This window comes from Megalobrama amblycephala, linkage group LG4 (genome assembly GCF_018812025.1).
Source record: "Megalobrama amblycephala isolate DHTTF-2021 linkage group LG4, ASM1881202v1, whole genome shotgun sequence".
Lineage (NCBI taxonomy): Eukaryota > Metazoa > Chordata > Actinopteri > Cypriniformes > Xenocyprididae > Megalobrama > Megalobrama amblycephala.
The window spans coordinates 36,313,577-36,335,275 of record NC_063047.1 but is presented as its reverse complement, the minus strand read 5'-3'; the positions used below and the strand labels follow the sequence as shown (position 1 = coordinate 36,335,275).

At 35.6% G+C, this 21,699-nt stretch overlaps 2 protein-coding genes across 2 annotated transcripts in view; one reads left to right on the top strand and one right to left on the bottom strand.

Annotated features, from left to right (window-relative positions):
- iqgap2 (IQ motif containing GTPase activating protein 2) overlaps positions 1-21,699 on the bottom strand; it is a 62,367-nt gene that overhangs the window by 21,050 nt on the left and 19,618 nt on the right. The window contains exons 3-15 of the mRNA XM_048189121.1: positions 20,706-20,862; positions 18,650-18,727; positions 16,475-16,551; positions 12,548-12,615; positions 9,661-9,774; positions 9,354-9,532; positions 8,039-8,126; positions 7,107-7,270; positions 6,928-7,015; positions 6,093-6,253; positions 5,822-5,988; positions 5,585-5,709; positions 3,372-3,535 (exon numbers count right to left, since the gene is read on the bottom strand). Coding sequence (XP_048045078.1) covers positions 3,372-3,535; positions 5,585-5,709; positions 5,822-5,988; positions 6,093-6,253; positions 6,928-7,015; positions 7,107-7,270; positions 8,039-8,126; positions 9,354-9,532; positions 9,661-9,774; positions 12,548-12,615; positions 16,475-16,551; positions 18,650-18,727; positions 20,706-20,862 — 1,630 coding nt within the window. The remainder of the gene's footprint in view (positions 1-3,371; positions 3,536-5,584; positions 5,710-5,821; positions 5,989-6,092; positions 6,254-6,927; positions 7,016-7,106; positions 7,271-8,038; positions 8,127-9,353; positions 9,533-9,660; positions 9,775-12,547; positions 12,616-16,474; positions 16,552-18,649; positions 18,728-20,705; positions 20,863-21,699) is intronic.
- Positions 98-3,372, top strand: f2rl2 (coagulation factor II (thrombin) receptor-like 2). The gene is made up of 2 exons (XM_048189123.1): positions 98-300; positions 2,054-3,372. Exons 1-2 carry the CDS (start codon positions 237-239, stop codon positions 3,091-3,093), a joined length of 1,104 nt encoding a protein of 367 aa, XP_048045080.1. The 5' UTR covers positions 98-236; the 3' UTR covers positions 3,094-3,372.

The window sequence follows — 21,699 nt, the reverse complement described above, 5'->3', positions numbered from 1 at the left end:
GGGAAGTTTCATGTCACAGAGCATTTCCTGACATGCCTGAAACATGAGTACTGAGCAATTCTGAATCCACACTCCCAGAGCCCTTAACAGGAAACCATCACGCCCTTCGACGCAGACATCTAACTTGACGGTTATCTTAATATATAGATGACTGATGTTCAGAACAGACACTTGTACGTCATGTGTAGTTTGATGAACAATACTTTGTAAAAATTCACTGGAAAAAACTTTCAAGCATGTGGAGACTATTTGTGCTGCTGCTATTACCATTAATGTTTGAGGATTCACTTCAAGATTCAGGTAAGACCACTTTTCTCTAACATTTTAAGATAGTTTGAGATCAACAGCTGATTGCTATTTGGTAGAGATGTGGACATGGACTGAAGTCATGATTTTGTGACAAAAAAAGTAACTTTAGGGTAGTTGACTGACTGTCCCAAAGACTCGACTCTTGACTTATTGACTCCTGGCTATGTTAGTAGATCAAGTGACTTTTCAATCATCTAAAACAAATTATTCTCAAAATACAATGTTCAACAAATATAATTTTGGGTGGTTGTACACTGCTGAAAAGAACAACAACTAAAAAAGTCAGAGATAGAAAGCAAGCAACACACAAAACTACATAACCCCAACAAATTAAATACAACAAGTATATATATATATATATATATATATATATATATATATATATATATATATATATATATATATATATATATATATATATATATAAAAAATACAAAATGCTTGTTGGCAGCTTGTACTGTCTTACTCTTACGGTTAATGTTTGCCACGTGTGATTAATCTGGACCATCTGTGCCTATTAAAAACTGAAACCAAAGCAAAATTCAGCCATATTCAGAGTAGGCGTTATATTTACTTTCAAATATAGTATGTTCAATTGATAAGACTTAATGTTTTACGATCACGTCACATTTCCACAACCAATGTTTACCAGATGAATCCAGCTAATAAAGTTGCTAAAATATGCATTTAGCATTTAATGTGCAATGTTATTACTGCTAAAATAATGACTTGAAGCCATGTCCGCATATCTAATAATTTTTGTTGAATTATATTCAATTCAGTTTAACACTACTAACCGTTATAGGGTAAAATTTAGGCTGTTTTTCAAATATATATAACAGGTTTTCAATAAAATATCCAAGTCTCCCAGTCTTTTACTAAAATTGTGTTATTTACAATCCCCTGTTGTTAAAATTTGTTTAGATAAAACCAGGTTATGCCTATAAGCACCAGCAGGTCAAATTTACCCACATTTGCGGTGTCATTTTTGCGCCGCTTATGTTTAAATGTTCTGTGTTACTAGGCAACAGATTACCCCCACTGAGATCGCGGTAATCAGTTTTAGTCACAGTGGATAAAAGAAGGCGATTTCATGGATGCCAAACAAATATTAGAGACACTAAATGCCATGAGTTATGAGTGCTATTTATTCTGTCTGACGTTTCCGTTTATTGGTGTTGTTCTCTTATTCAAATTGTACACAACTAAACAAATTAATAATTAATTAGGTGAAAATGTGTGCTTGAATTTGTCGCTGCATCATATCTACATCTTATGCAGCGTGGTGAATTATTGTCTATTTAGGGTATTTTAGTCATTTAAATAACATGGGTTATCTTAATAAGTGATTAATGACATTTTATTATAATTTTACACCACCCAATATGTATTTATTTCTTTCTAATTCTCGCTGTCATTGCAGGCTGGTTTATATTCACCATTAAGAAAAGTGATTAGCCTGCTTAAAATAGCCTTGAACATAAAACAACAGGACAAAAAGTCACAGTTGTTGATGACTAAACATTTTTTTTTATGACTCTAGACATTACTTTGTGAAGGCAGTGGCACAATACAAATACGTTTTTTACCCATATCAAAACAGCAGTCATGTGCGTGGGTACATTTTTACCAGCTGGCGGTTTTAGGTATACAACGACTCCTGACTCCCATATTTCAGTATCAAGCTGTGTGAACACACATTATTTCAGTACTTTAACATTGTGTTTTCTAACATTTCTTTCAGCATCAATATATTCCAGCATCAAAATGCCAAAACATTCAATTCAGCCAAAAACGTTTTCTGGAACAATAGCGTTCAATGGTTCCCTGTTCTCCAACACATCTTTCCAGCAGCCTGTGATAAACGCCAATGCTACCGTCATCAATTACACCACTGGAGTTGTCAGCACTAGGATCATTCCATCCGCGTACATCCTAGCCATCCTCGTGGGGATCCCCTCTAACGTCTTTGTGTTGGTTTGCCTCAGTGGAAGAAAGAATCTTTCCAGCAGTATCCTATATTTTAGCCTAGCAGTTTCAGACCTTCTCCTGCTACTTTCCCTCACACTCAGAGTCCACTATCACTTCAACAACAACAACTGGATCTTTGGAGAGCTGGCTTGCAAGGTGGTGACTGCCTGCTTTTATGGTAACATCTACTGCTCGATCCATGCCCACATGTGTATTAGTGTGATGCGCTACCTTGCAGTGGTCCACCCGTTCCTCTACAGGACAATGTCGAAACAGTACTGTGCGATCTGGGCGAGCTTAACCATTTGGGTGGTTTTAGCTATTGCGATGGCACCAGAGTTTCTGGTTCAGCAAAGCTACAGCATTTCTGGGTTAAAGTTGGTGATGTGTCATGATATCCAGCCCTATAAAGAAGCGCCCTACAAAGCTTTAATTCCATACAGATTGAGTCTGATCTGCCTGGGGTTCATCCTGCCATCGCTGGTCATTGCATTTGTTTACGGATCCATCATCTACCACCTAAATCGTTCCAGTCGTGACTGGAAGCACTACATGAAGGCCAGCACATTGGTGTTTGGGATCTTTTTAGTGTGTTTTGCTCCATGTAGTACACTTCTTTTTGCACACTATGTGAAGCTGTACACTGAGGAACAGTATGACTTGTATTATTACTACAGAATAGCCGTATGTTTGTGTTCCTTCCACAGCTTTCTGGACCCTTTCCTCTCTTGTCTCCTCGCAAAGACTTCAACTTCCCGAGTCAAGTTTAGATCATTTAGCTCTAGACCTTTGAAAGCTTTGTCCACTGCCTAAGGCCTTCTAAATAACAGGATGTTTTTGTTGCGGACCCTGTAAGGGGGGCTTCCTTATCTAAAATGGCTTAACAGTGGTTTAAGGATGATATGGTTGGACTTCCCACTTTGTACTTTAGTAGAGGCTCATTACTTTGTACGCAAGTGAAGGAAGTTGGAAACTCAAGCTGTAACCATAAAACAAAGTCAAGCTGAATACAAAGAACTGTTTAAGTAATTCAAATAAGAGATGTAACCTCTTAGACATTTCATTGTTTCAGAGCTGTTATTCTATTTCACCTTGCAGATGAGGTCTTTGGTGGTCAGCAGTACATCGTAATAGTGTTTGGCGGTGGCTGGCTTGACTCCCTGTAGTTTAGCAGTAGGGAGTAGGAGGGCGGCGAGTGTCTTCTCTGGATCTCCAGAATTTAGAGCTTCGTTGATCTCAGCGATAGCAATGACTCCTACACACAGAACATGGGAATTTCATGTGCTCAACAACTCATGATGCAACGGAATAGTCACTGATATGTGAACATTTCCATTAAGAAACTGACAAACAAATTAACAAATATGGTGTTTTAAGATAATATAACTTTTAGATATTATAATTAGGGCTGTCAAAGTCTACCTGTTTACTTGTGAGAATCATTGTTTGTTAAATAAAACTGTTATGTGTGATTTATACAGACTGGATCAATGATGTGTAATTCATAAACACACATCCACACAACCACATAGCCACACCAACTTATCAGAACATTATGGAGTAACTTTCTTTTGAAAGACCACCTAAGAGTTAAACACATCATTAATGAGAAGGCCTTTTGCTTATATTATATTATATTATATTATATTATATTATATTATATTATAATCTATATTTATTTATGAATGTCTTTCTATTTTGTTTTTCTTTTTTTCTTTTAGAAGACTAAAATGCATTTAAACCAGATACATTATACATTTAAAAGGGGGAAAAAAAACCTAATTTTCAAACTTATGTGGAGATCATTTTGAAATATACATTACTGTTTGAAGGTTTGGGGTCAGTAAGATTTTTTTAATGTAAAACAGTATTTTTTTATGTAAAACATATAATATTATGAAATATTATTACAATTTAAAATAGCTAGAGATGCACCGATATATCGGCCAATAATCGGTATCGGCCATTAATATTCGTTAATTTTCTATTGGCCGATAGTTTAAAAACAGCCGATAGTCAGCCGATACATCCTGTTAATCAAAAGAGGGCATGAAATGCACTGAATTTGTGCTTTGTGTAAAGAAAATGCTAAGAAACCAGTTTGATGTCCAATATTAATTGTAATTATATGAATTAATAACATTCAGAAAGTTAAGAAATATTAATTTAATCTTCATAATTTAGTTAATGTGTTTATATTAATTTTAGTAATGTATTTATTGATAACTGATAGTAGTTACTCTGAAACAAGTTGGTGAAATGGAGAGAATTAAGTTTTTATTTGCATTTCTTTCAAAATATAATAATTAAAAATATAATGATAGTGTCACAGAAACGGTCTCTGTGGCTCCCTCTGATCGCCACCTGAGGGCGCCGTCACCGAAATACTAACTGTACTCAGAACTACAAATCCCACACCATGTACCTGGGCTGATTACCCACCACCTGTTGTGCATTACCTGGACTATTTAAGACTCCATTACCCCATCATGCTTCGCGAAGTCTTGTTTTGCCGAGCATACATTTCTGAGCGTTTACCCTGTCTATCAATATCTTGTGTTTGACCTTGGACTGCCTACTCACTCTGATTCCTGTCTGCTGCCTGCCTTGTTTATTACTGCCTGTCTCACAGATTACCCTGTTCAGCCTGCCGCCTGCCCTGACTACCCGCCTGGTATTGTTATTGATTCCTGTCTCGCCTGCGTTACACCTGTTGCTGTTATCTGACCATTGCCTGTACGACTACGATTGTTTAATAATGCTGCATATGGATCTCCCTGAGTCTGCTGCCCCGTTTTTTATATATATATATATATATATATATATGAAAGGCAGAACCCCCAAACTATCGGTATCGGCAGATATCACTCTGAATAATCGCCTATCAGTAGAGAAATTTAGTATCGGCGCATCTCTAAAAATAACTGTTTTCTATTGTGTAATTTATTCCTGTGATGGCAAAGCTGAATTTTTAGCATCATTACTCCAGTCTTCAGTGTCACATGATCACTTCAGAAATCATTCTAATATGCCGATTTGCTGCTCAAGAAACATTTATTATTATTATCAATGTTGAAAATATTGTGTTGCTTAATAATGTTGTGGAAAATGTGATACATTTTTTTTCAGGATTCTTTGATGAACAAAACGCTCAAAAGAGCGTATTTGAAATAGAAATTTTCTGTAACATTATAATTGTCTTCACTGTCACTTTTGAGCAATTTAATGCAGCCTTGCTGAATAAAATCTTACTGACCATAAACTTTTGAGTGGTAGTTTATAATTTATTTAAAAGTTTGCTTACTCTCATGTTCCTCATGCACCTGGATATTGATAGTATCGATGCACTTCTGAACATCATTCCAGGTGAGGAACTCTTGACCCTGGGCGAGGGACTCTGCTCTGAGACGGATCAGTGTGTCTGCATATCTATCAAAGCAAAACAACCACATGATCAAGTAAATTACTAAATTGTTTCTCAGTGTGTATTATATAGTATTCTTGGCACCACTCTCTTTCTCAAACTGTAGTGTCACTGTACCTCTGTAAATTGTCAGCATCCAGACCACTGAAGCCCAGTGGAGAGTCACTGAGCTGCTCAATGACGGCCACAGAGTCTTTAGTGTCCAGCACCTCATTTAACACAGACACAGCAGACAGCATCTCCACAGCTACACACAGCTCCTCATGAGTAAGACCGGCCTTGCTCTGAGGTGAGCAAAAATTTAAACTTGTTTTGTAAGTAAGGACAAGAAAGAGCTTAACATGGGGAAGAAGAAAAAAAAAAAAAAAAAAAAAGTAAGAGAGCTGACCTGAGAGCCGAGCTGCAGGCTGAAGAGCTCGGCCTGGTACAGGCTGGCAGCAGTGTGGTAGACGATGGGCAACTGGGCCTCTGGATTCAGGAGCTCCTCTACCGTCTCTTCTGGAACGCCTCGCCGAATCGCTGCATTGATCGCAACAACCGCCTCCTGTTCTGTGTCCATCAAGAGCACAATAATCAGTAGCATCAGAAAAACAAACACATCATGTGAATAGAGAAACACAATAGCTGCTATATTATATACAATCAGCTGCTATATTATATATACACACACACACACACATATATATATATATATATATATATATATATATGTACGTCAATAAAGAATATATATCGGCAGATATTGTATATTTAATTGTGCATGCAAATTTCCCCTATTTTTACATTTAGATTATCTCAGTCAGCTATCATCTGATGCTCACTTAAGGATAATATTAAAAACACTAATAATTTCATAACACTGTTAAATGTAATATTTAGCAAGTCTTAAAATGAATCTTTCACTTTCTACATTATAATGTTGTGATAAATTGTATCACTTGTATCAACTGATTTTCGATTAATGTTGTTGGCCATGAGGTTATTGGGTATGAATTATTTGTACTAAAACACTCAAAATGACCAAAATTTACATCCTTAGACACTATATGTTGATCTATTAAAAAAGCCATTTATGTTAATGTTAATTTCACTTTTAGTTCGGCTGAACATCATCTAAACTGACAATGGGGGCATACAGAGCTTCATATCTATAGAGGATCTACACTACACTCGAGTCTATACATTATCATCCAGTCAAGGGTACATGTATGTGTGCAACATACTTCGTTTCTCGGCCTCTGCAAACTCATTACAGGAAGTGATGACCCTCTGAATCTCTTCCCTCTCCAGTTGAGCAGCCCCACCAGCATCCTACATACAGATGTCATAAACATGCTCATCAAATTAATTTGACTCAAAATCCAGAAAAATTTCAACTGATATAGAAAGTCTGCTTCGGTACCTTAACTTTATGCTTCCTGTAGGATGTGAAGTGCTCCAGGTAAAAGCAGGAGTTGTCATCAAGGACTCCCACAAGACCAAGTGCAGGCAACCGAAGGCTGGCCAGGAGGGCTTTCTGATCCTCAGCATCAAGAGCCTGATTTACTTGCTGAATAGCTGCTGATGCTAGAGAGAGAAAATCATTATTACTGTACACAACATTTACATAATATTATATTAATTTCAGAGCAAATCAAGAATATTTTCAAAGCAGCCTACTATGCCATACAGTAAAAAAATCATTGCTATATTTCCATGAATGATGTAAGGGCTTCCCTGAAAGTGTCCAAATGCTCTCTTAGGCTCTCCGTAATTTGAAATCATGAGAAGATATCAATAAAAAGCTACAAAATGAGCAATATACAGTACAATGAATATATAAAAATGAATAAATAAATAAACCAAAATAATAAATAAATAAATTTAAGTTGAAAAACTAAAATTACTAAAAACTAAAATAAAACTAAATTAACGCTAAATTGAAAATATAAATAAATAAAAATTACAAAAGCATATAACAGAATTACTGAACCTAAAATTAAACTAAAATAGAAAAATAAAAGCTAATTTAAAATAACAAATAATTGTATATAAATAATACTAAAATAACACTGCTAAATAAAAATGCAAAACATTATTGCAAATTATACTGTTATCATAACAGTTTGAGTGAAAAGCTGCAGACAAATAGTGCTAATTTTTAAATATTTCACCTAAATTTGAAGTCATAACTTTGCATATTTTTGTTTTAATTTTTTTTTCTCGAAATTTAAAAGCTAAAATAAAACTCTTTAATTCCAGAAGTAAACTTAACAACAACAAAAAAACAATAAACATTTTTTTATGTGGTCTCAGCCCACTTTCCCAATGTATAGATTAATGTGCCACACTTACTGTTCACGAGGTCTACACTGCTCTGGATCTCTTGCTGGGTCAGTAATTCTTCATACACATCTCTCTCTTCAGTTGCAACAGATGAGCGCTGAACACACATACAATATGTCACAAACATGTTTTCTTAAAGAGATTTTTTGAAAAACTAAAAAAAGAAACTAGAGGATAATTAGAGGTCTGGTGGTACAGAGAAAGGGGAATTAGAATGCTGTTGGTTTGATCTCTGTAAGAAGCAAAACGCAAGCTATCGCCATTGGGCTCTTGAACAAAGACCTTAACACCAGGTTGAGAATTAAATGAAAAAAATGCCCAATAAAACATTCACCCACTTAGATGTGTACACACAACAAAATCACTATTCAGTTAAGTCAACATCAGGGCATCAGGTGATACTGGAGTCAGCAGAGTGTGTGAGGAGTGTTAAAGGACATCAGCATTAAACAAGCGGGGCTGATTCTCTGCTATTTTTTAATCAAAATCTTGCTGATTTTGCAACTAAAGGAATGCTGGAGCTTGTCTGAAAGGAGGCTGTAAAAATAAACACAAACAAACTTGCTTTGCATGCAAAATTCAGATATTTGCATACACATGCCTAAAGTTTTCAGCAAATTATGAATAGTCCTATCTGTAAATTTCTTTAAACAAGGTTTAGATATTCACTTGTGTGCACAGAGTTTTTACAGTTTGCCTTTGTACGACTAAGGCTTTGTTTATACCACTCATAATTCTATTTAAACCAGATTTCAAATCATACAAGTGTGGTTTGCATTGGGTTTGTAAAACATTAGTCCTGACATGCAGGTATAGACATATTATCATTCTTGCAGCCAGGTTAAGGCATTGTAACTCACTACTGAAAGATCTGTCTACAACTGGCCTAAAATCACTTTACCAACAGCATGTTTATGTATAGACAAATACGCAAGAAAATGGTTTTATCTAAACATTTGTAAAAAATATTAAGCAGCACAACTTTTTTCAACATTGTTAATAATAAGAAATATTTCGTAAGCACCAAATCAGCATATTAGAATGATTTCTGAAGAATCATGTGACACAGAAGACTGGAATAATGACGCTAACAATTCAACTTTGCCATCACAGGAGTAAATTACATTTTAATATATAAAATAACAATTATTTTAAATTGCAATAATTTATCACAATATTACTGTTTTTACTGTATTTTGATCAACGTCAACTAAATGTAGTCTTGGTGAGCATAAAAGACTTCGATCAAAACTATTAAAAATATTACTGACACCAAACTTTTCAATTAAAGTGTTTTTTAAACGTTTATGAATGTCTAGTTTACCCGTCCTGAGGCCTGATCCTCTTTCTTCCTCTTGGCTTTGCTCAGCGTGTCTTGGTAGGCCTGGGCCAGTGGTCTCTGTGTGTTTCTCAGTAAGGCATTAGGGTTCTGCAGAGCCGCCATTGTGTTCTCTGCGTGACCTTTGTCTATGGCCTCATTAATGGCAAAGACAGCAGCGTGTACTGCAGATATAGATCAGAAAGAGGACACAAAAACAAGCAATCATGAGAATGAGGATAATACAGTAGGTATTTGATTTAAACAGATGTACACATATTTATGAACAGATGAAACAGATGAAGTCACTCACATGCAGCTTCATCTACTGAAAGCTCATTGGCCAGGATGCCACCAATCTTGCTAAAGGTGGGCATCTGGATGCCATATTTCTCCAGTTCTTTCCTCATGTTACTGATCTCTTCCTCTGTGGAATGAGAATATGAAATGTCAATATGAATATGAAAGTTCTGTCATCATTTACTCACCTTCAAGTTGTTCTAAATCTGTATGAATTTCTTTCTTCTGATGAACACATGAGATGATATTTTGAAGACTGTAGGTAACCAAACAGCTGATGGGCTGCACTGACTTCCATAGTATGGACAAAAAAATACTATGAAAGTCAGTAGGGCCCATCAACTTTGGTTACTGAATACTGACATTTTTCAAAATATCTTCTTTTGTGTTCAGCAGAAGAAAGACATCTTTTTGTACATGCCTATTTACAAGACCTGCACTTGTAATGCATCTGAAGAACAATGGCTGTCTTGCCAGCACACACGTCGAACAAATCAAGCTCCTTGTTACTTTAAATCGTTCCACAATAAGTGTGTCAACATCAAACCATTACAAATAATGAATTCCTGCAAAAACAACTAGCTATAATCTTAAATGTGTTTTCACCTCCATCATTAATTCATTACAGAGCACATCATTATGACTTGAACTCAATTTTCCTGATGAGGTATTCTATTAACAAAACACAATGAATGAGATGAAGAGTTACACTCTGAATTGAGCTAAAGCAATAATTACCTGTCATTACATTCCCTTCATTAATCAAATGCAATCAGCCAGGTTTCTGCAGAATGTTCACTACTAATAAAACCTGAGGCACTTTTCTGCCTTCTCCTGTAAACTGAGCTGACAGAGGAGGGTCTACACTTCAGTAATGGATATAATTGTGTGGCTGTGCTTTAAAGGATTAGTTCACTTTCAAATGAAATTTTCCTGACAATTTACTCACCCCAATGTCATCCAAGATGTTCATGTCTTTCTTTCTTCAGTCGAAAAGAAATTAAGGTTTTTGATGAAAACATTCCAGGATTATTCTCCTTATAGTGGACTTCAATGGCCTCCAGACGGTTGAATGTCAAAATTACAGTTTCAGTGCAGCTTCAAAGGGCTTTAAATGATACCAGACGAGGAATAAGGGTCTTATCTAGTGAAACGATCGGTCATTTTCAAAAAAAAATTTAAATGTATATACTTTATATAAACAAATGATCGGATGGAATAATCCTGGAATGTTTTCATCAAAAACCTTAATTTCTTTCCGACTGAAGCAAGAAGGACATGGACATCTTGGATGACATGGGGGTGAGTAAATTATCAGGAAAATTTTATTTGAAAGTGAACTAATCCTTTAAAGGTGCCCTCGAATGAAAAATTGAATTTATCTTGGCATAGTTAAATAACAAGAGTTCAGTACATGGAAATGACATACAGTGAGTCTCAAACTCCATTGTTTCCTCCTTCTTGTATAAATCTCATTTGTTTAAAAGACCTCCGAAGAACAGGCGAATCTCAACATAACACCGACTGTTACGTACGACTGTACGCCCCCAATATTTGCATATGCCAGCCCACGTTTCCAACATTATAAAAGGCATTAGGCAAGGGCAGCCAGTATTAACGTCTGGATGTGCACAACCAAATCATCAGACTAGGTAAGCAAGCAAGAACAATAGCGAAAAATAGCAGATGGAGCAATAATAACTGACATGATCCATGATAACATGATATTTTTAGTGATATTTGTAAACTGTCTTTCTAAATGTTTCGTTAGCATGTTGCTAATGTACTGTTAAATGTGGTTAAAGTTACCATCGTTTATTACTGTATTCACGGAGACAAGAGCCGTCGCTATTTTCATTTTTAAACACTTGCAGTCTGTATAATGCATAAACACAACTTCATTCTTTATAAATCTCTCCAACAGAGTAGCATTAGCCGTTAGCCACGGAGCACTATCAAACTCATTCAAAATCAGAAGTAAACAATATAACAGTATACAATACTCACATAATCCGACGCATGCATGACGAACACTTTGTAAAGATCCATTTTGAGGGTTATATTAGCTGTGTAAACTTTAAGGCACTGTTTAAGGCAAGCGCGAGCTCTGTGTGCGGAGAGCACGGGATTTAAAGGGGCCGCAGCATAAAATCGGCGCGTTTATAATGATGCCCCAAAATAGGCAGTTAAAAAAATTAATTAAAAAAAATCTATGGGGTATTTTGAGCTGAAACTTCACAGACACATTCAGGGGACACCTTAGACTTATATTACATCTTTTAAAAACATAATCTAGGGCACCTTTAAGCTCGGTGACTGTAAAGGTACACCACTATATGCTTCAAAACTCAAATGCAAGTTTGCAGATATCACATATTTATGATTGAGGTAGTTTAAGAATTCATTTGGAAATAAACATATTTGTTTATTGTTAATATAATTATTACAACTATTGTAAGTGTTATTGGGGGAATGGGGGGGTGCACAATCACCCTACTGTGGTCACAGCCCTGCACTGCAAAGATTTTCTAGATTTTAAAGAACACTTTATGGCAAAATGGTTCTATAAAAGGAGAAATGTCTTAAATGATTGCATGATGCTTTCATGTTTAACAGGTCATTTCATTTTAGTGATAAAGTGTTTATTGGCTGTTTAAATAAAATAAATTAAATTAAATTAAAAATTAATTGAAACACAATTTATTAATTAAACTACATCTATAAAATGATCCCCTGATGGGAAACCTTAAAAGATTCTATATGTGAAGCGTCTGAACCTTTTAATGTTCAATACAGAAACTATTCTTCTAAGAGTGTGGTAGCTGAGGAAAATACGAAATAAAAATTTTATTGACATTTTCTGGTAAAAATGGCAGTTTTTGAGAATGCCTGTGGCTTACCTGTGAAGTCAACTTTCCCCAACAGGTCCTGGATCTGAGGGGCAATACCCAATTTGTAGAGGTACAAGCTGCACAAAGAAGAACAAACAAATAAATGCACTATATCATAGCTAGAGAATGAGTAAAGGCAGAGATAGCACAGCAATTTGTGCATGAGAGCTGGGTTAAGGATTACACAATGATTTTTAAAGTCAAAATTCAAGTCATTTTTCTACAAAATGGTGGAAGAAAGAAAATTAAGTTTCCCCACAGAGAGCTGTTCAAACATTTATCACACATTGCATGTATATTTAATTCAAGATAATGCATGAGCATGAAACAAATTCCCATAAACACAATCAAATTTACGACATGTACACTTCAAAAATGAATGAATAAATAAATAACCAAACACAAACAAGGACATATCAAGATGTAAGGAAAAATAGGAATACTTAAAACCTTTCTACTGCTTTGAGTAAGAAACATATCTCCGCTTTTATCCAGATTGAAACCATTAAAAGATAATAAATGACAACGCAGCTAGACTTTTTTAATGTTGTCAATGGGAGTACAGCTACACATGTTCACACGCTGTGTAGAGACACAACTTTATCTCTCATGGCTTTACTGTAATATATGTCCAAGCAATATAATATGTATAACTAAACTACTGAGTCAGAAAAGACAAGCTCTTGCAACTAGATTAAAAATGCAGCATTCCATCCATTATTAAATTGGTAGTTGAAAACTGTTAAAATTGAAAATTGTTTATTAAAAAGATTTATTCCAAATGAACTGGTATCCTCAGATGTTATGCCCATACAATCATGCAAAGTAAATAGGTTGATCAACTTTTATAAATGAGGAGAAATCAATTCCTCTATGTTTCGTTGTTGATGTCAAAGGTCATGTGTTAAACAACAATTAAACTTGATATTTTAATGCAAATTATTCTGTCAATTCTGGCAAAATTAGAACAAAACTATGAAGAAAGAAAGAAAGAAAGAAAGAAAGAAAGAAAGAAAGAAAGAAAGAAAGAAAGAAAGAAAGAAAGCTTGTTTTTCAGTTTGATACTATGATGTGCCCTGAAGCCAAAACCAGTTGGGAAACACTGTTTTAAATATTTCACTAGCTTTCTTTGCAATACCAACAATTACAAATCACAAATGTAGTTACAATGTTCTTCCACTAGATGGCAGTATGAAGTTGTGTTAAGTCTATCCCTACGCCAATTCTGGAACAGGAAAATAGCCTGCAGTAAGTGTGCAACACATGCTGGAAACTGCATTAAACTTTTATCTTTTATCTGTTCACTGACTGAGGACAAACAGAGGGGTAATGAATTATTAAAAGTGGTGTGTACCTGAGCGTTTAAGCATGGGAGATAAACTTAATGTGCCTACCTTAACCTTTGACCCCTACATCAATAGCCAGAGAGATAGACACAGTCTGGTGTGAATTCATCCTCCTAACTACAGAAGGGCCAAAGGTTAAGTGACTTAACTGGTGTAAAAGATGTAGGCCACTATACCTCATGAGTCACAAGCTTGATTATATTCTTCAAAGCCAAACTGATAACAAGACTATGCAGACAAACATTTGGATAACTATGCAGACAACAATTGGATTTTTGGCATAATGCAAAAATATTTTATAATATTAGATTAGATATTTTGATATTTGACCCTAAATACTGATGATCTTGGAAAAAAATATGTCAACTATCTTAAGCGAAGTATATGCTGGTTGTGATGTTTGCAATGTTGGTTGCAATGTTTGAGGCATCTCTGGGCACAGTCTCAGTGATAGTCTTACTGAGCAAGTCAAATAACTACAGGGTCAGGAAGGAAGAGCGTGTGCAAGGCAAAGGGAGGAAGCCAGGCAGCCCACACACAAGACAAGAGAGAGAGAGAGAAAGAAAGAAAGAAAGAAAGAGAGAGCAGGAAGCACTATAAATCATTTACCATAAAAGAAGTCTTCCTGTGGTCATTCATTAGACACATTCCCCTGTGCACATTAGCTGCCAAATGATTAAAACTTCTGAGTTGCATAATTACTTGGCTTTCTATTTAAAATGACTCACCATGAATGGCTTTCTATGCTCAGTCACTCAGTGGTTTTCTGATAAATAACTTAGCATAAAATAAAACATGTGAACAACTGAATGCTAAATTAAATTTTTGGAGAAAATGAAGAAAGTGGTGTTTCCCGTGCAAACCTCACCATCACAATTATAGGGTCTTGCGGGTAGTTGTCAGGGTGTTGCTATGTGGTTACTAAGGTGTTCTGAGTTGCGGTTTGTCAGAAGAGCCAACCCTGTCTGGATGATACAGCTCAAGATCCTCCTTCTATGTACACTACCATTTAAAAGTTTGGGGTCTGTAGTTTTTATTATTATTATTATTATTATTATTATTATTATTTTATGAAAAACAATTTTTAAATAAATATTTTATGCTCAAAAATACAATAACTGTAATACAATTACAACTGTAATTACAATTAATATATATATATATAGATGAATAGAAAGTTCAAAAACAGCATTTATTTGAAACAGAAACCTTTTGTAACATTCACTTTTTATCAATTTAATGTGTCCTTGTACAAAAAAACCTTTTGAATGGTAATATATACATTTAGTACATTTTCAAGTCATATAAATGACCATAGACTAATGTATTATGATGAATAAGCAATGAACAATAGTATATTTACAAATTAGCATTAATCTAACAGATAACAATACCTAATAGCCCTAATAGAGATCAATAACCTAATATTACTTAAATCTTGTATAACATTATAAAAGCATTTACTGTCATTTTTAATAATTTGTCAATAATGCTTTAATGCATTATTACTGAATAAAAATGTTAATTTCTTCAACAAAAAAAACAACAACAAAAAAAAAAACCTTACTGACCCTAAACTTTTTAACAGTAGTGCAAGTTAATGGCGTTTATTTGACAATTTCATTGTCACCAGGTGAAAAATCTAAGTCTGATTGTTTAGAAAAGTAAAAGCACACTTCTCCTCAGCAATATCTATTCACATTCATGTGTACAGAACAAAGAGTGTGGAACAAGTTGTTTGCCAAAGTTTTTGAAAAATCCTTCTATAATGCCTGGATGCCCCACAGAGTTGATTTCTAATCAATATTCCTATGAGCTTTGATTATAAAGGCAGACATTTACAGTAGGACAGACAAAATACTGCTTTCAGACAGTATAAAGCACATTTTCAGTGGTGGCAGACAAACAGGAAACAGAAACCTCTGCTAATCTCTGAGTATACGCTTCCTGCAAGGGAGGGCGGGAATCTGATATCATAAGAGTGTAGGATCACACCTAGTTCATACTTCAGAGCATTCAATCCTCAGCAGGCCATAAAAACCGAATGTGGATTATCCATGAAGCAGATAAAAACATAAAACATTAACTTGACGGATGTGTTTACATACATAAAAAAAATTCTTCTCTCAGGAAGTCAATGATCTGAGGATGCTCTGCACAACAGAAGAGGTGTGAAAAGGAGTTTTGCATCTGGAGCATATTGACAAGAATTGTCAGGAAACAATGACAGGAAATGACTTAAGACAGACAGGAAGTTAACCAGGGGGACTGATGGGTAGATTAACCACGGGCACCCCCTAGTTACACCATTACTAAAAAAATGGCTGCTTTTCTCAGTGGTGAGATTGCCATGACAATGGCTGCCAAAAGGAAGCAGCAGTCATACACGCTGATGTTCTTCAACCCTGTTGTCATAACTGAGAGATCGAGAAACCATGACCACAAAGTAACCGCCATTTTTTTATAGTTTCAGGTTATGAAACCTGGTGAAGCAAACAAAGCTCTTCAGTCGACAGCTTGTAAACACTTTTTAGATATTGAGTGAAAGAACAGAATGAGGAGCAGAAAAACATCAGAATGTCTATAATACCTCAGCGCATGAATGCAGTAGATCACCTTGGGCATATTCTTGCGATCATATACATCGGTGGTCTCAGGATAGAATATCTGTAAGAGAAAATACAATTGTTTTATATAAATAATACCTTGGACACCTCAAGATTAGAAAGGAGTAGGCCCCTAAAGGCATAGTTCAAACAAAAAATTTAAAATTCTAGTTGTGTCCCAAATACACTATGCACTTATAAAATATTTACTATGCACTAAGTCAGGAGTATCCAAACTCGGTCCTGGAGGGCCACTCTCCTGCAGAGTTTGGCTTTGACTTGCCTCAACAAACCTGCCTGAAAGTTTCTAGTATGTCTAATAAGACCTTAATTAGCTGGTTCAGGTGTGTTTAAAGGGTTAGTTCACCCAAAAATGAAAATTCTGTCATTCATAACCCACGCTCATGTCGTTCCACGCCCGTAAGACAAGGAACACAAATTAAGATATTTTTGATAAAATCCAATAGCTCAGTGAGGCCTGCATTGCCAGCAAGACAATTAACACTTTCAGTTCCCAGAAAGATACTAAAGATGTATTTAAAACAGTTCATGTGACTACAGTGGTTCAACCTTAATGTTATGAAGCAACGTTCTTTATGTTCTTTATTCAACAAAATCTTGGGATGGGCAATTTCAAAACACTGATTCATGAAGCTTCGAAGCTTTACGAATCTTTTGTTTTGAATCAGTGGTTCAGAGCACGTATCAAACTGCCAAAGTCACGCCATTGAAATTTCAAAACACTTATAACATAACGAAGCCTCGTTTACTGAAATCATGTGACTTTGGCAGTTTGAGACACCGAACCACTGATTTGAAACAAAAGATTCGTAAAGCTTCGAAGCTTCATGAATCAGATAAATAACTTCGCCCATCATTGATATTGTTGAATAAAGTCATTTTTTTTTTTTGGCGCACAAAAAGTATTTTTTCAGTTAATTAAGTGCGTTATCCGTGTATTTAAAGTGTACTTTTTCCTTTTGGAATTTCAGTGTGAACACACTACTCACACAATTTATACTACAAAACATCATTGAATAGTGCGTAAGTACACAAATTAGGATGCACCTGTCTTTGTTTACTCATCATCATCACTCACCATTCATTATTTTGAAGAACGCTTGATTCTCAACATTCTTCAAAATATCTTGTTTTGTGTTCCACATAATTTTAAAGTCATTCAGGTTTGGAACGACATGAGGGTGAGTAAATGACAGAATGTTCATTTTTGAGTGAACTAATTTTTTTTGCATTCTAAAGAACTGTGTGTTGCCAACTACACTGCAACAGTTTGGGAAGGGCTTTTTTTTTTTGTCCCAACACGACAATGGCCATGTGCACAAAGCAAGATCCATATAGAAATGATTTAGTGAGACTGTGAACTGGCCATCACAAAATCCAGACTTGAACCCCACTGAACTCCCCAATACCCAAAAACAATGCCTGACCTCACTGATGCTCGGAGGCCAAATGGAGGCCAAACTGCACTGGCTGGGTGAAATCTGTCCAAAATTTTACAAAATATAAATGTTTTCTGTTCAAATTACTTTTTACGATCGACTGAACTTTAGGTAATGCATACGCTAGGTATTATGAAGGACGCTAGGTTTGAAGGACTTCAAAGAACAGCCTCTGATTCACAAAATGCGCTGTCAAACAGCGAGATAAGGTACAGTTTGCCTTGCAGTGTCAGTGTTTATATGCCTTAAATGTGTTTGTTTCTATAAGCTACAAAATATGTGGAAGACTGAATCGATGCAGGAGTTATAGGCCTAATATTCTTAATATTCTGAAATAGTGACAGTAATAGGGTTGGGCTGAAAGACGATGCCAACCCTCGACAGTAAATGCATTAATAATGTATGTTCTCTCTTTGATAATTCAAAAGTATAATCAGAAATTGTGGCATTGCAGTAATTATTACAAAAAGTTTTAATAATAGCTAGGCCTATTTTTATTTGGGGGTTGTTTTTTTCCCCATGAACCCCTTACCCCCTTACCAACTGGAGCCTCCACAAAAATACTAAGTACACAGTTTGATTCCAACTTGTTTCTCCTTTGAATGTAAGTCTAATAAATGTTTACTTCAAAGAGAGAGGATGGCAAAGATATGCGTCAGTGTGTGTGTGTTTCTTTAAAAGTGTGTACTCATGCCTCACCTTGGGCAAACCAACAGACTCCATGGCTCTGAGCCACTGCACAGTGTTATCTGTGTGTCTGAAATGTAGTCCTGAGTGCTGGAGAAAGTGCAAAACAAAATAAATAAATACAACAGTAACACATTATTGCACATATTGTGTGTGTATATATATATATATATATATATATATATATATATATATATATATATATATATATATATATATATATATATATATATATATATATATACACACACACACAAGTGCTGGTCATATAATTAGAATATCATCAAAAAGTTGATTTATTTCACTGATTCCATTCAAAAAGTGAAACTTGTATATTATATTCATTCATTACACACAGACTGATATATTTCAAATGTTTATTTCTTTTAATTTTGATGATTATAACTGACAACTAAGGAAAATCCCAAATTCAGAAAATTATTGTGAAAAGGTTCAATATTGAAGACACCTGGTGCCACACTCTAATCAGCTAATTAACTCAAAACACCTGCAAAGGCCTTTAAATGGTCTCTCTGTCTAGTTCTGTAGGCTACACAATCATGAGGAAGACTGCTGACTTGACAGTTGTCCAAAAGACGACCATTGACACCTTGCACAAGGAGGGCAAGACACAAAAGGTCATTGCAAAAGAGGCTGGCTGTTCACAGAGCTCTGTGTCCAAGCACATTAATAGAGAGGCGAAGGGAAGGAAAAGATGTGGTAGAAAAAAAAGTGTACAAGCAATATGGATAACTGCACCCTGGATAGGATTGTGAAACAAAACCCATTCAAAAATGTGGGGGAGATTCACAAAGAGTGGACTGCAGCTGGAGTCAGTGCTTCAAGAACCACTACGCACCACTACCCACTACGCATGGGTTTCAGCTGTCTTTTGCAATGACCTTTTGTGTCTTGCCCTCCAGTTTTCGCATTCTTTGTGTCAAGCCACTCTTGAACAACAGACAGCGTCAGAAGCATCTCACCTGGGCTAAAGACAAAAAAATAGAAAATCTATGGGGTATTGTGAAGAGGAAGATGCGATATGCCAGACCCAACAATGCAGAAGAGCTGAAGGCCATCAGAGCAACCTGGGCTCTCATAACACCTGAGCAGTGCCACAGACCGATCGACTCCATGCCACGCCAAATTGCTGCAGTAATTCAGGCAAAAGGAGCCCCAACTAAGTATTTAGTGCTGTACATGCTCATACTTTTCATGTTCATACTTGGCCAAGATTTCTAAAAATCCTTAAAAAATCCTAAAAATCTAAAAATCCAAGCAGTGGACTACCAGTAAAATTTATAAAAATTTGGAACCAAAAATTATTCAGACACTTTGACCTAACCATGTTTTGCTTAAGTGTTATCTGACATAATTAAGATTCATTTTTTTCTGACAGTTTAACTCTGAGATCTTGTCATATTTTATGACCTTTTTTAAACTATAATGAATAAACTGTATTAATGAATGAAATGTTCAAGGTGTCTGAATAAGTTTTGATGTGGCTGTTTATAAACTTACTAACACCAAACTTTTGAATGATATTTACACACAATTCGGTTTAACCAGGTGCTAAATGCTCTAAAATAGTGCTAAAAAATGTAATTAGTTCAGCACAAACACTTCACCTTTGTATGCTGTGCCATGCAAATTGAAGTCAGCCCAAACATTTTGGGTGTGTTTGCATCATTACCTGATTTGCATAATTTCTTTTGTACACTAGGCACTAAAATAATGCAAACAGCATGTGCAAATAAACAACACTATCAGTGGGCACAATTTAATCTGAATTCCCCCTTCTGTTATTTCTCCTCCCATGGGAATGAGACATTCAGGATATGAGGATGTCTGTGTTGCATTAAGGAAAAGGCACATCCTGACAAAGCACTGTGACAAACTGGCTACGTTCACACAGTCAGTGTTTGGAACTGACATCTATATTTACTAACAGGTGTGACTTACAAAATGTACTTTTTAGGAGTGTCTGTGTGAACGTAGGGTAACATACAGCATTTGTGTGCTGAGTTAAACAGTTCTAAAAGCAAGAAAAACTTCAGAAAATCAGTACCTTATAACGAGATTGGTCCCTGTCATAAATCTTCTTCTCTGACACCAACTGCGGAGCAAAAAACTTGGCCAGTTTGCCAAGGTAGACACCATTCCTCAAGCCGTTCTCCAGTTCTGTGGTAGGAGGCAGCTGCTCCTCCAGGCAGGCCTCCATCCATCTGAAATCAAAAGGTTAGAGGTTCAGCTACTCACATAAAGACCACATAGTGAAATTTAATACACTGACAGTAAACGCTAAATGTTTTTCACTACAGTATCAAATCGACACTTTCAAATGACAGCAACATGCTTTAACATGCCTTTATTTATTGAATATACTTCCAAGACGGAGATTTCTTCTGGAAAACAAGTGTGCTGCTTTAGAAATTACAGGTTAAACCTTTAAATGAATTACAGAAGAAGGGTTAAATAAAATGAAATTTAGGCACTCAATTAATAAACACTTTATAAAAGTGCTCACTTCATAAATCAAGCATCATTAAACATGAGTTAATGCTATTTTTAAAATTATTAAAGAAGCAAAAATTTAGCAATCAGGACATTCCTAAACAATGTATACCAGACTTCACTAGCTCTTCACTAGCTCTTCAGTTTAAAGCCTGGGACACACCAAGACGACATCAAACTAGCGACGACGAAAGCTGACTGTGTTGTCGCCTCTCGTCGGCTGCATCTTGGCCAAAAAGCTGTGCTTGAACACAGCAAAAGGACTACTGTCAGCTAGCACATGCATTCTGCACCTGTGTGTAAGGAAATATCTGTCTATATCTGTCAGCAGATATAAATTGTCTATTCTCGTCATTCAAAAAGGGAACCTGAAACTAGGACCGCAGATATGCAGATTCCTTACCATTTTAAATATCAATCACGCTGATCACTTTCTTCATTCTAGTCGGTTCATGTTATTATGAAAATATTTGTGAATTCAAATGTTCAGGTAAGATGATGTAAAATTATAACAGCCTTCTGGCTGTACCGTCTTGACTTCTTTGCTT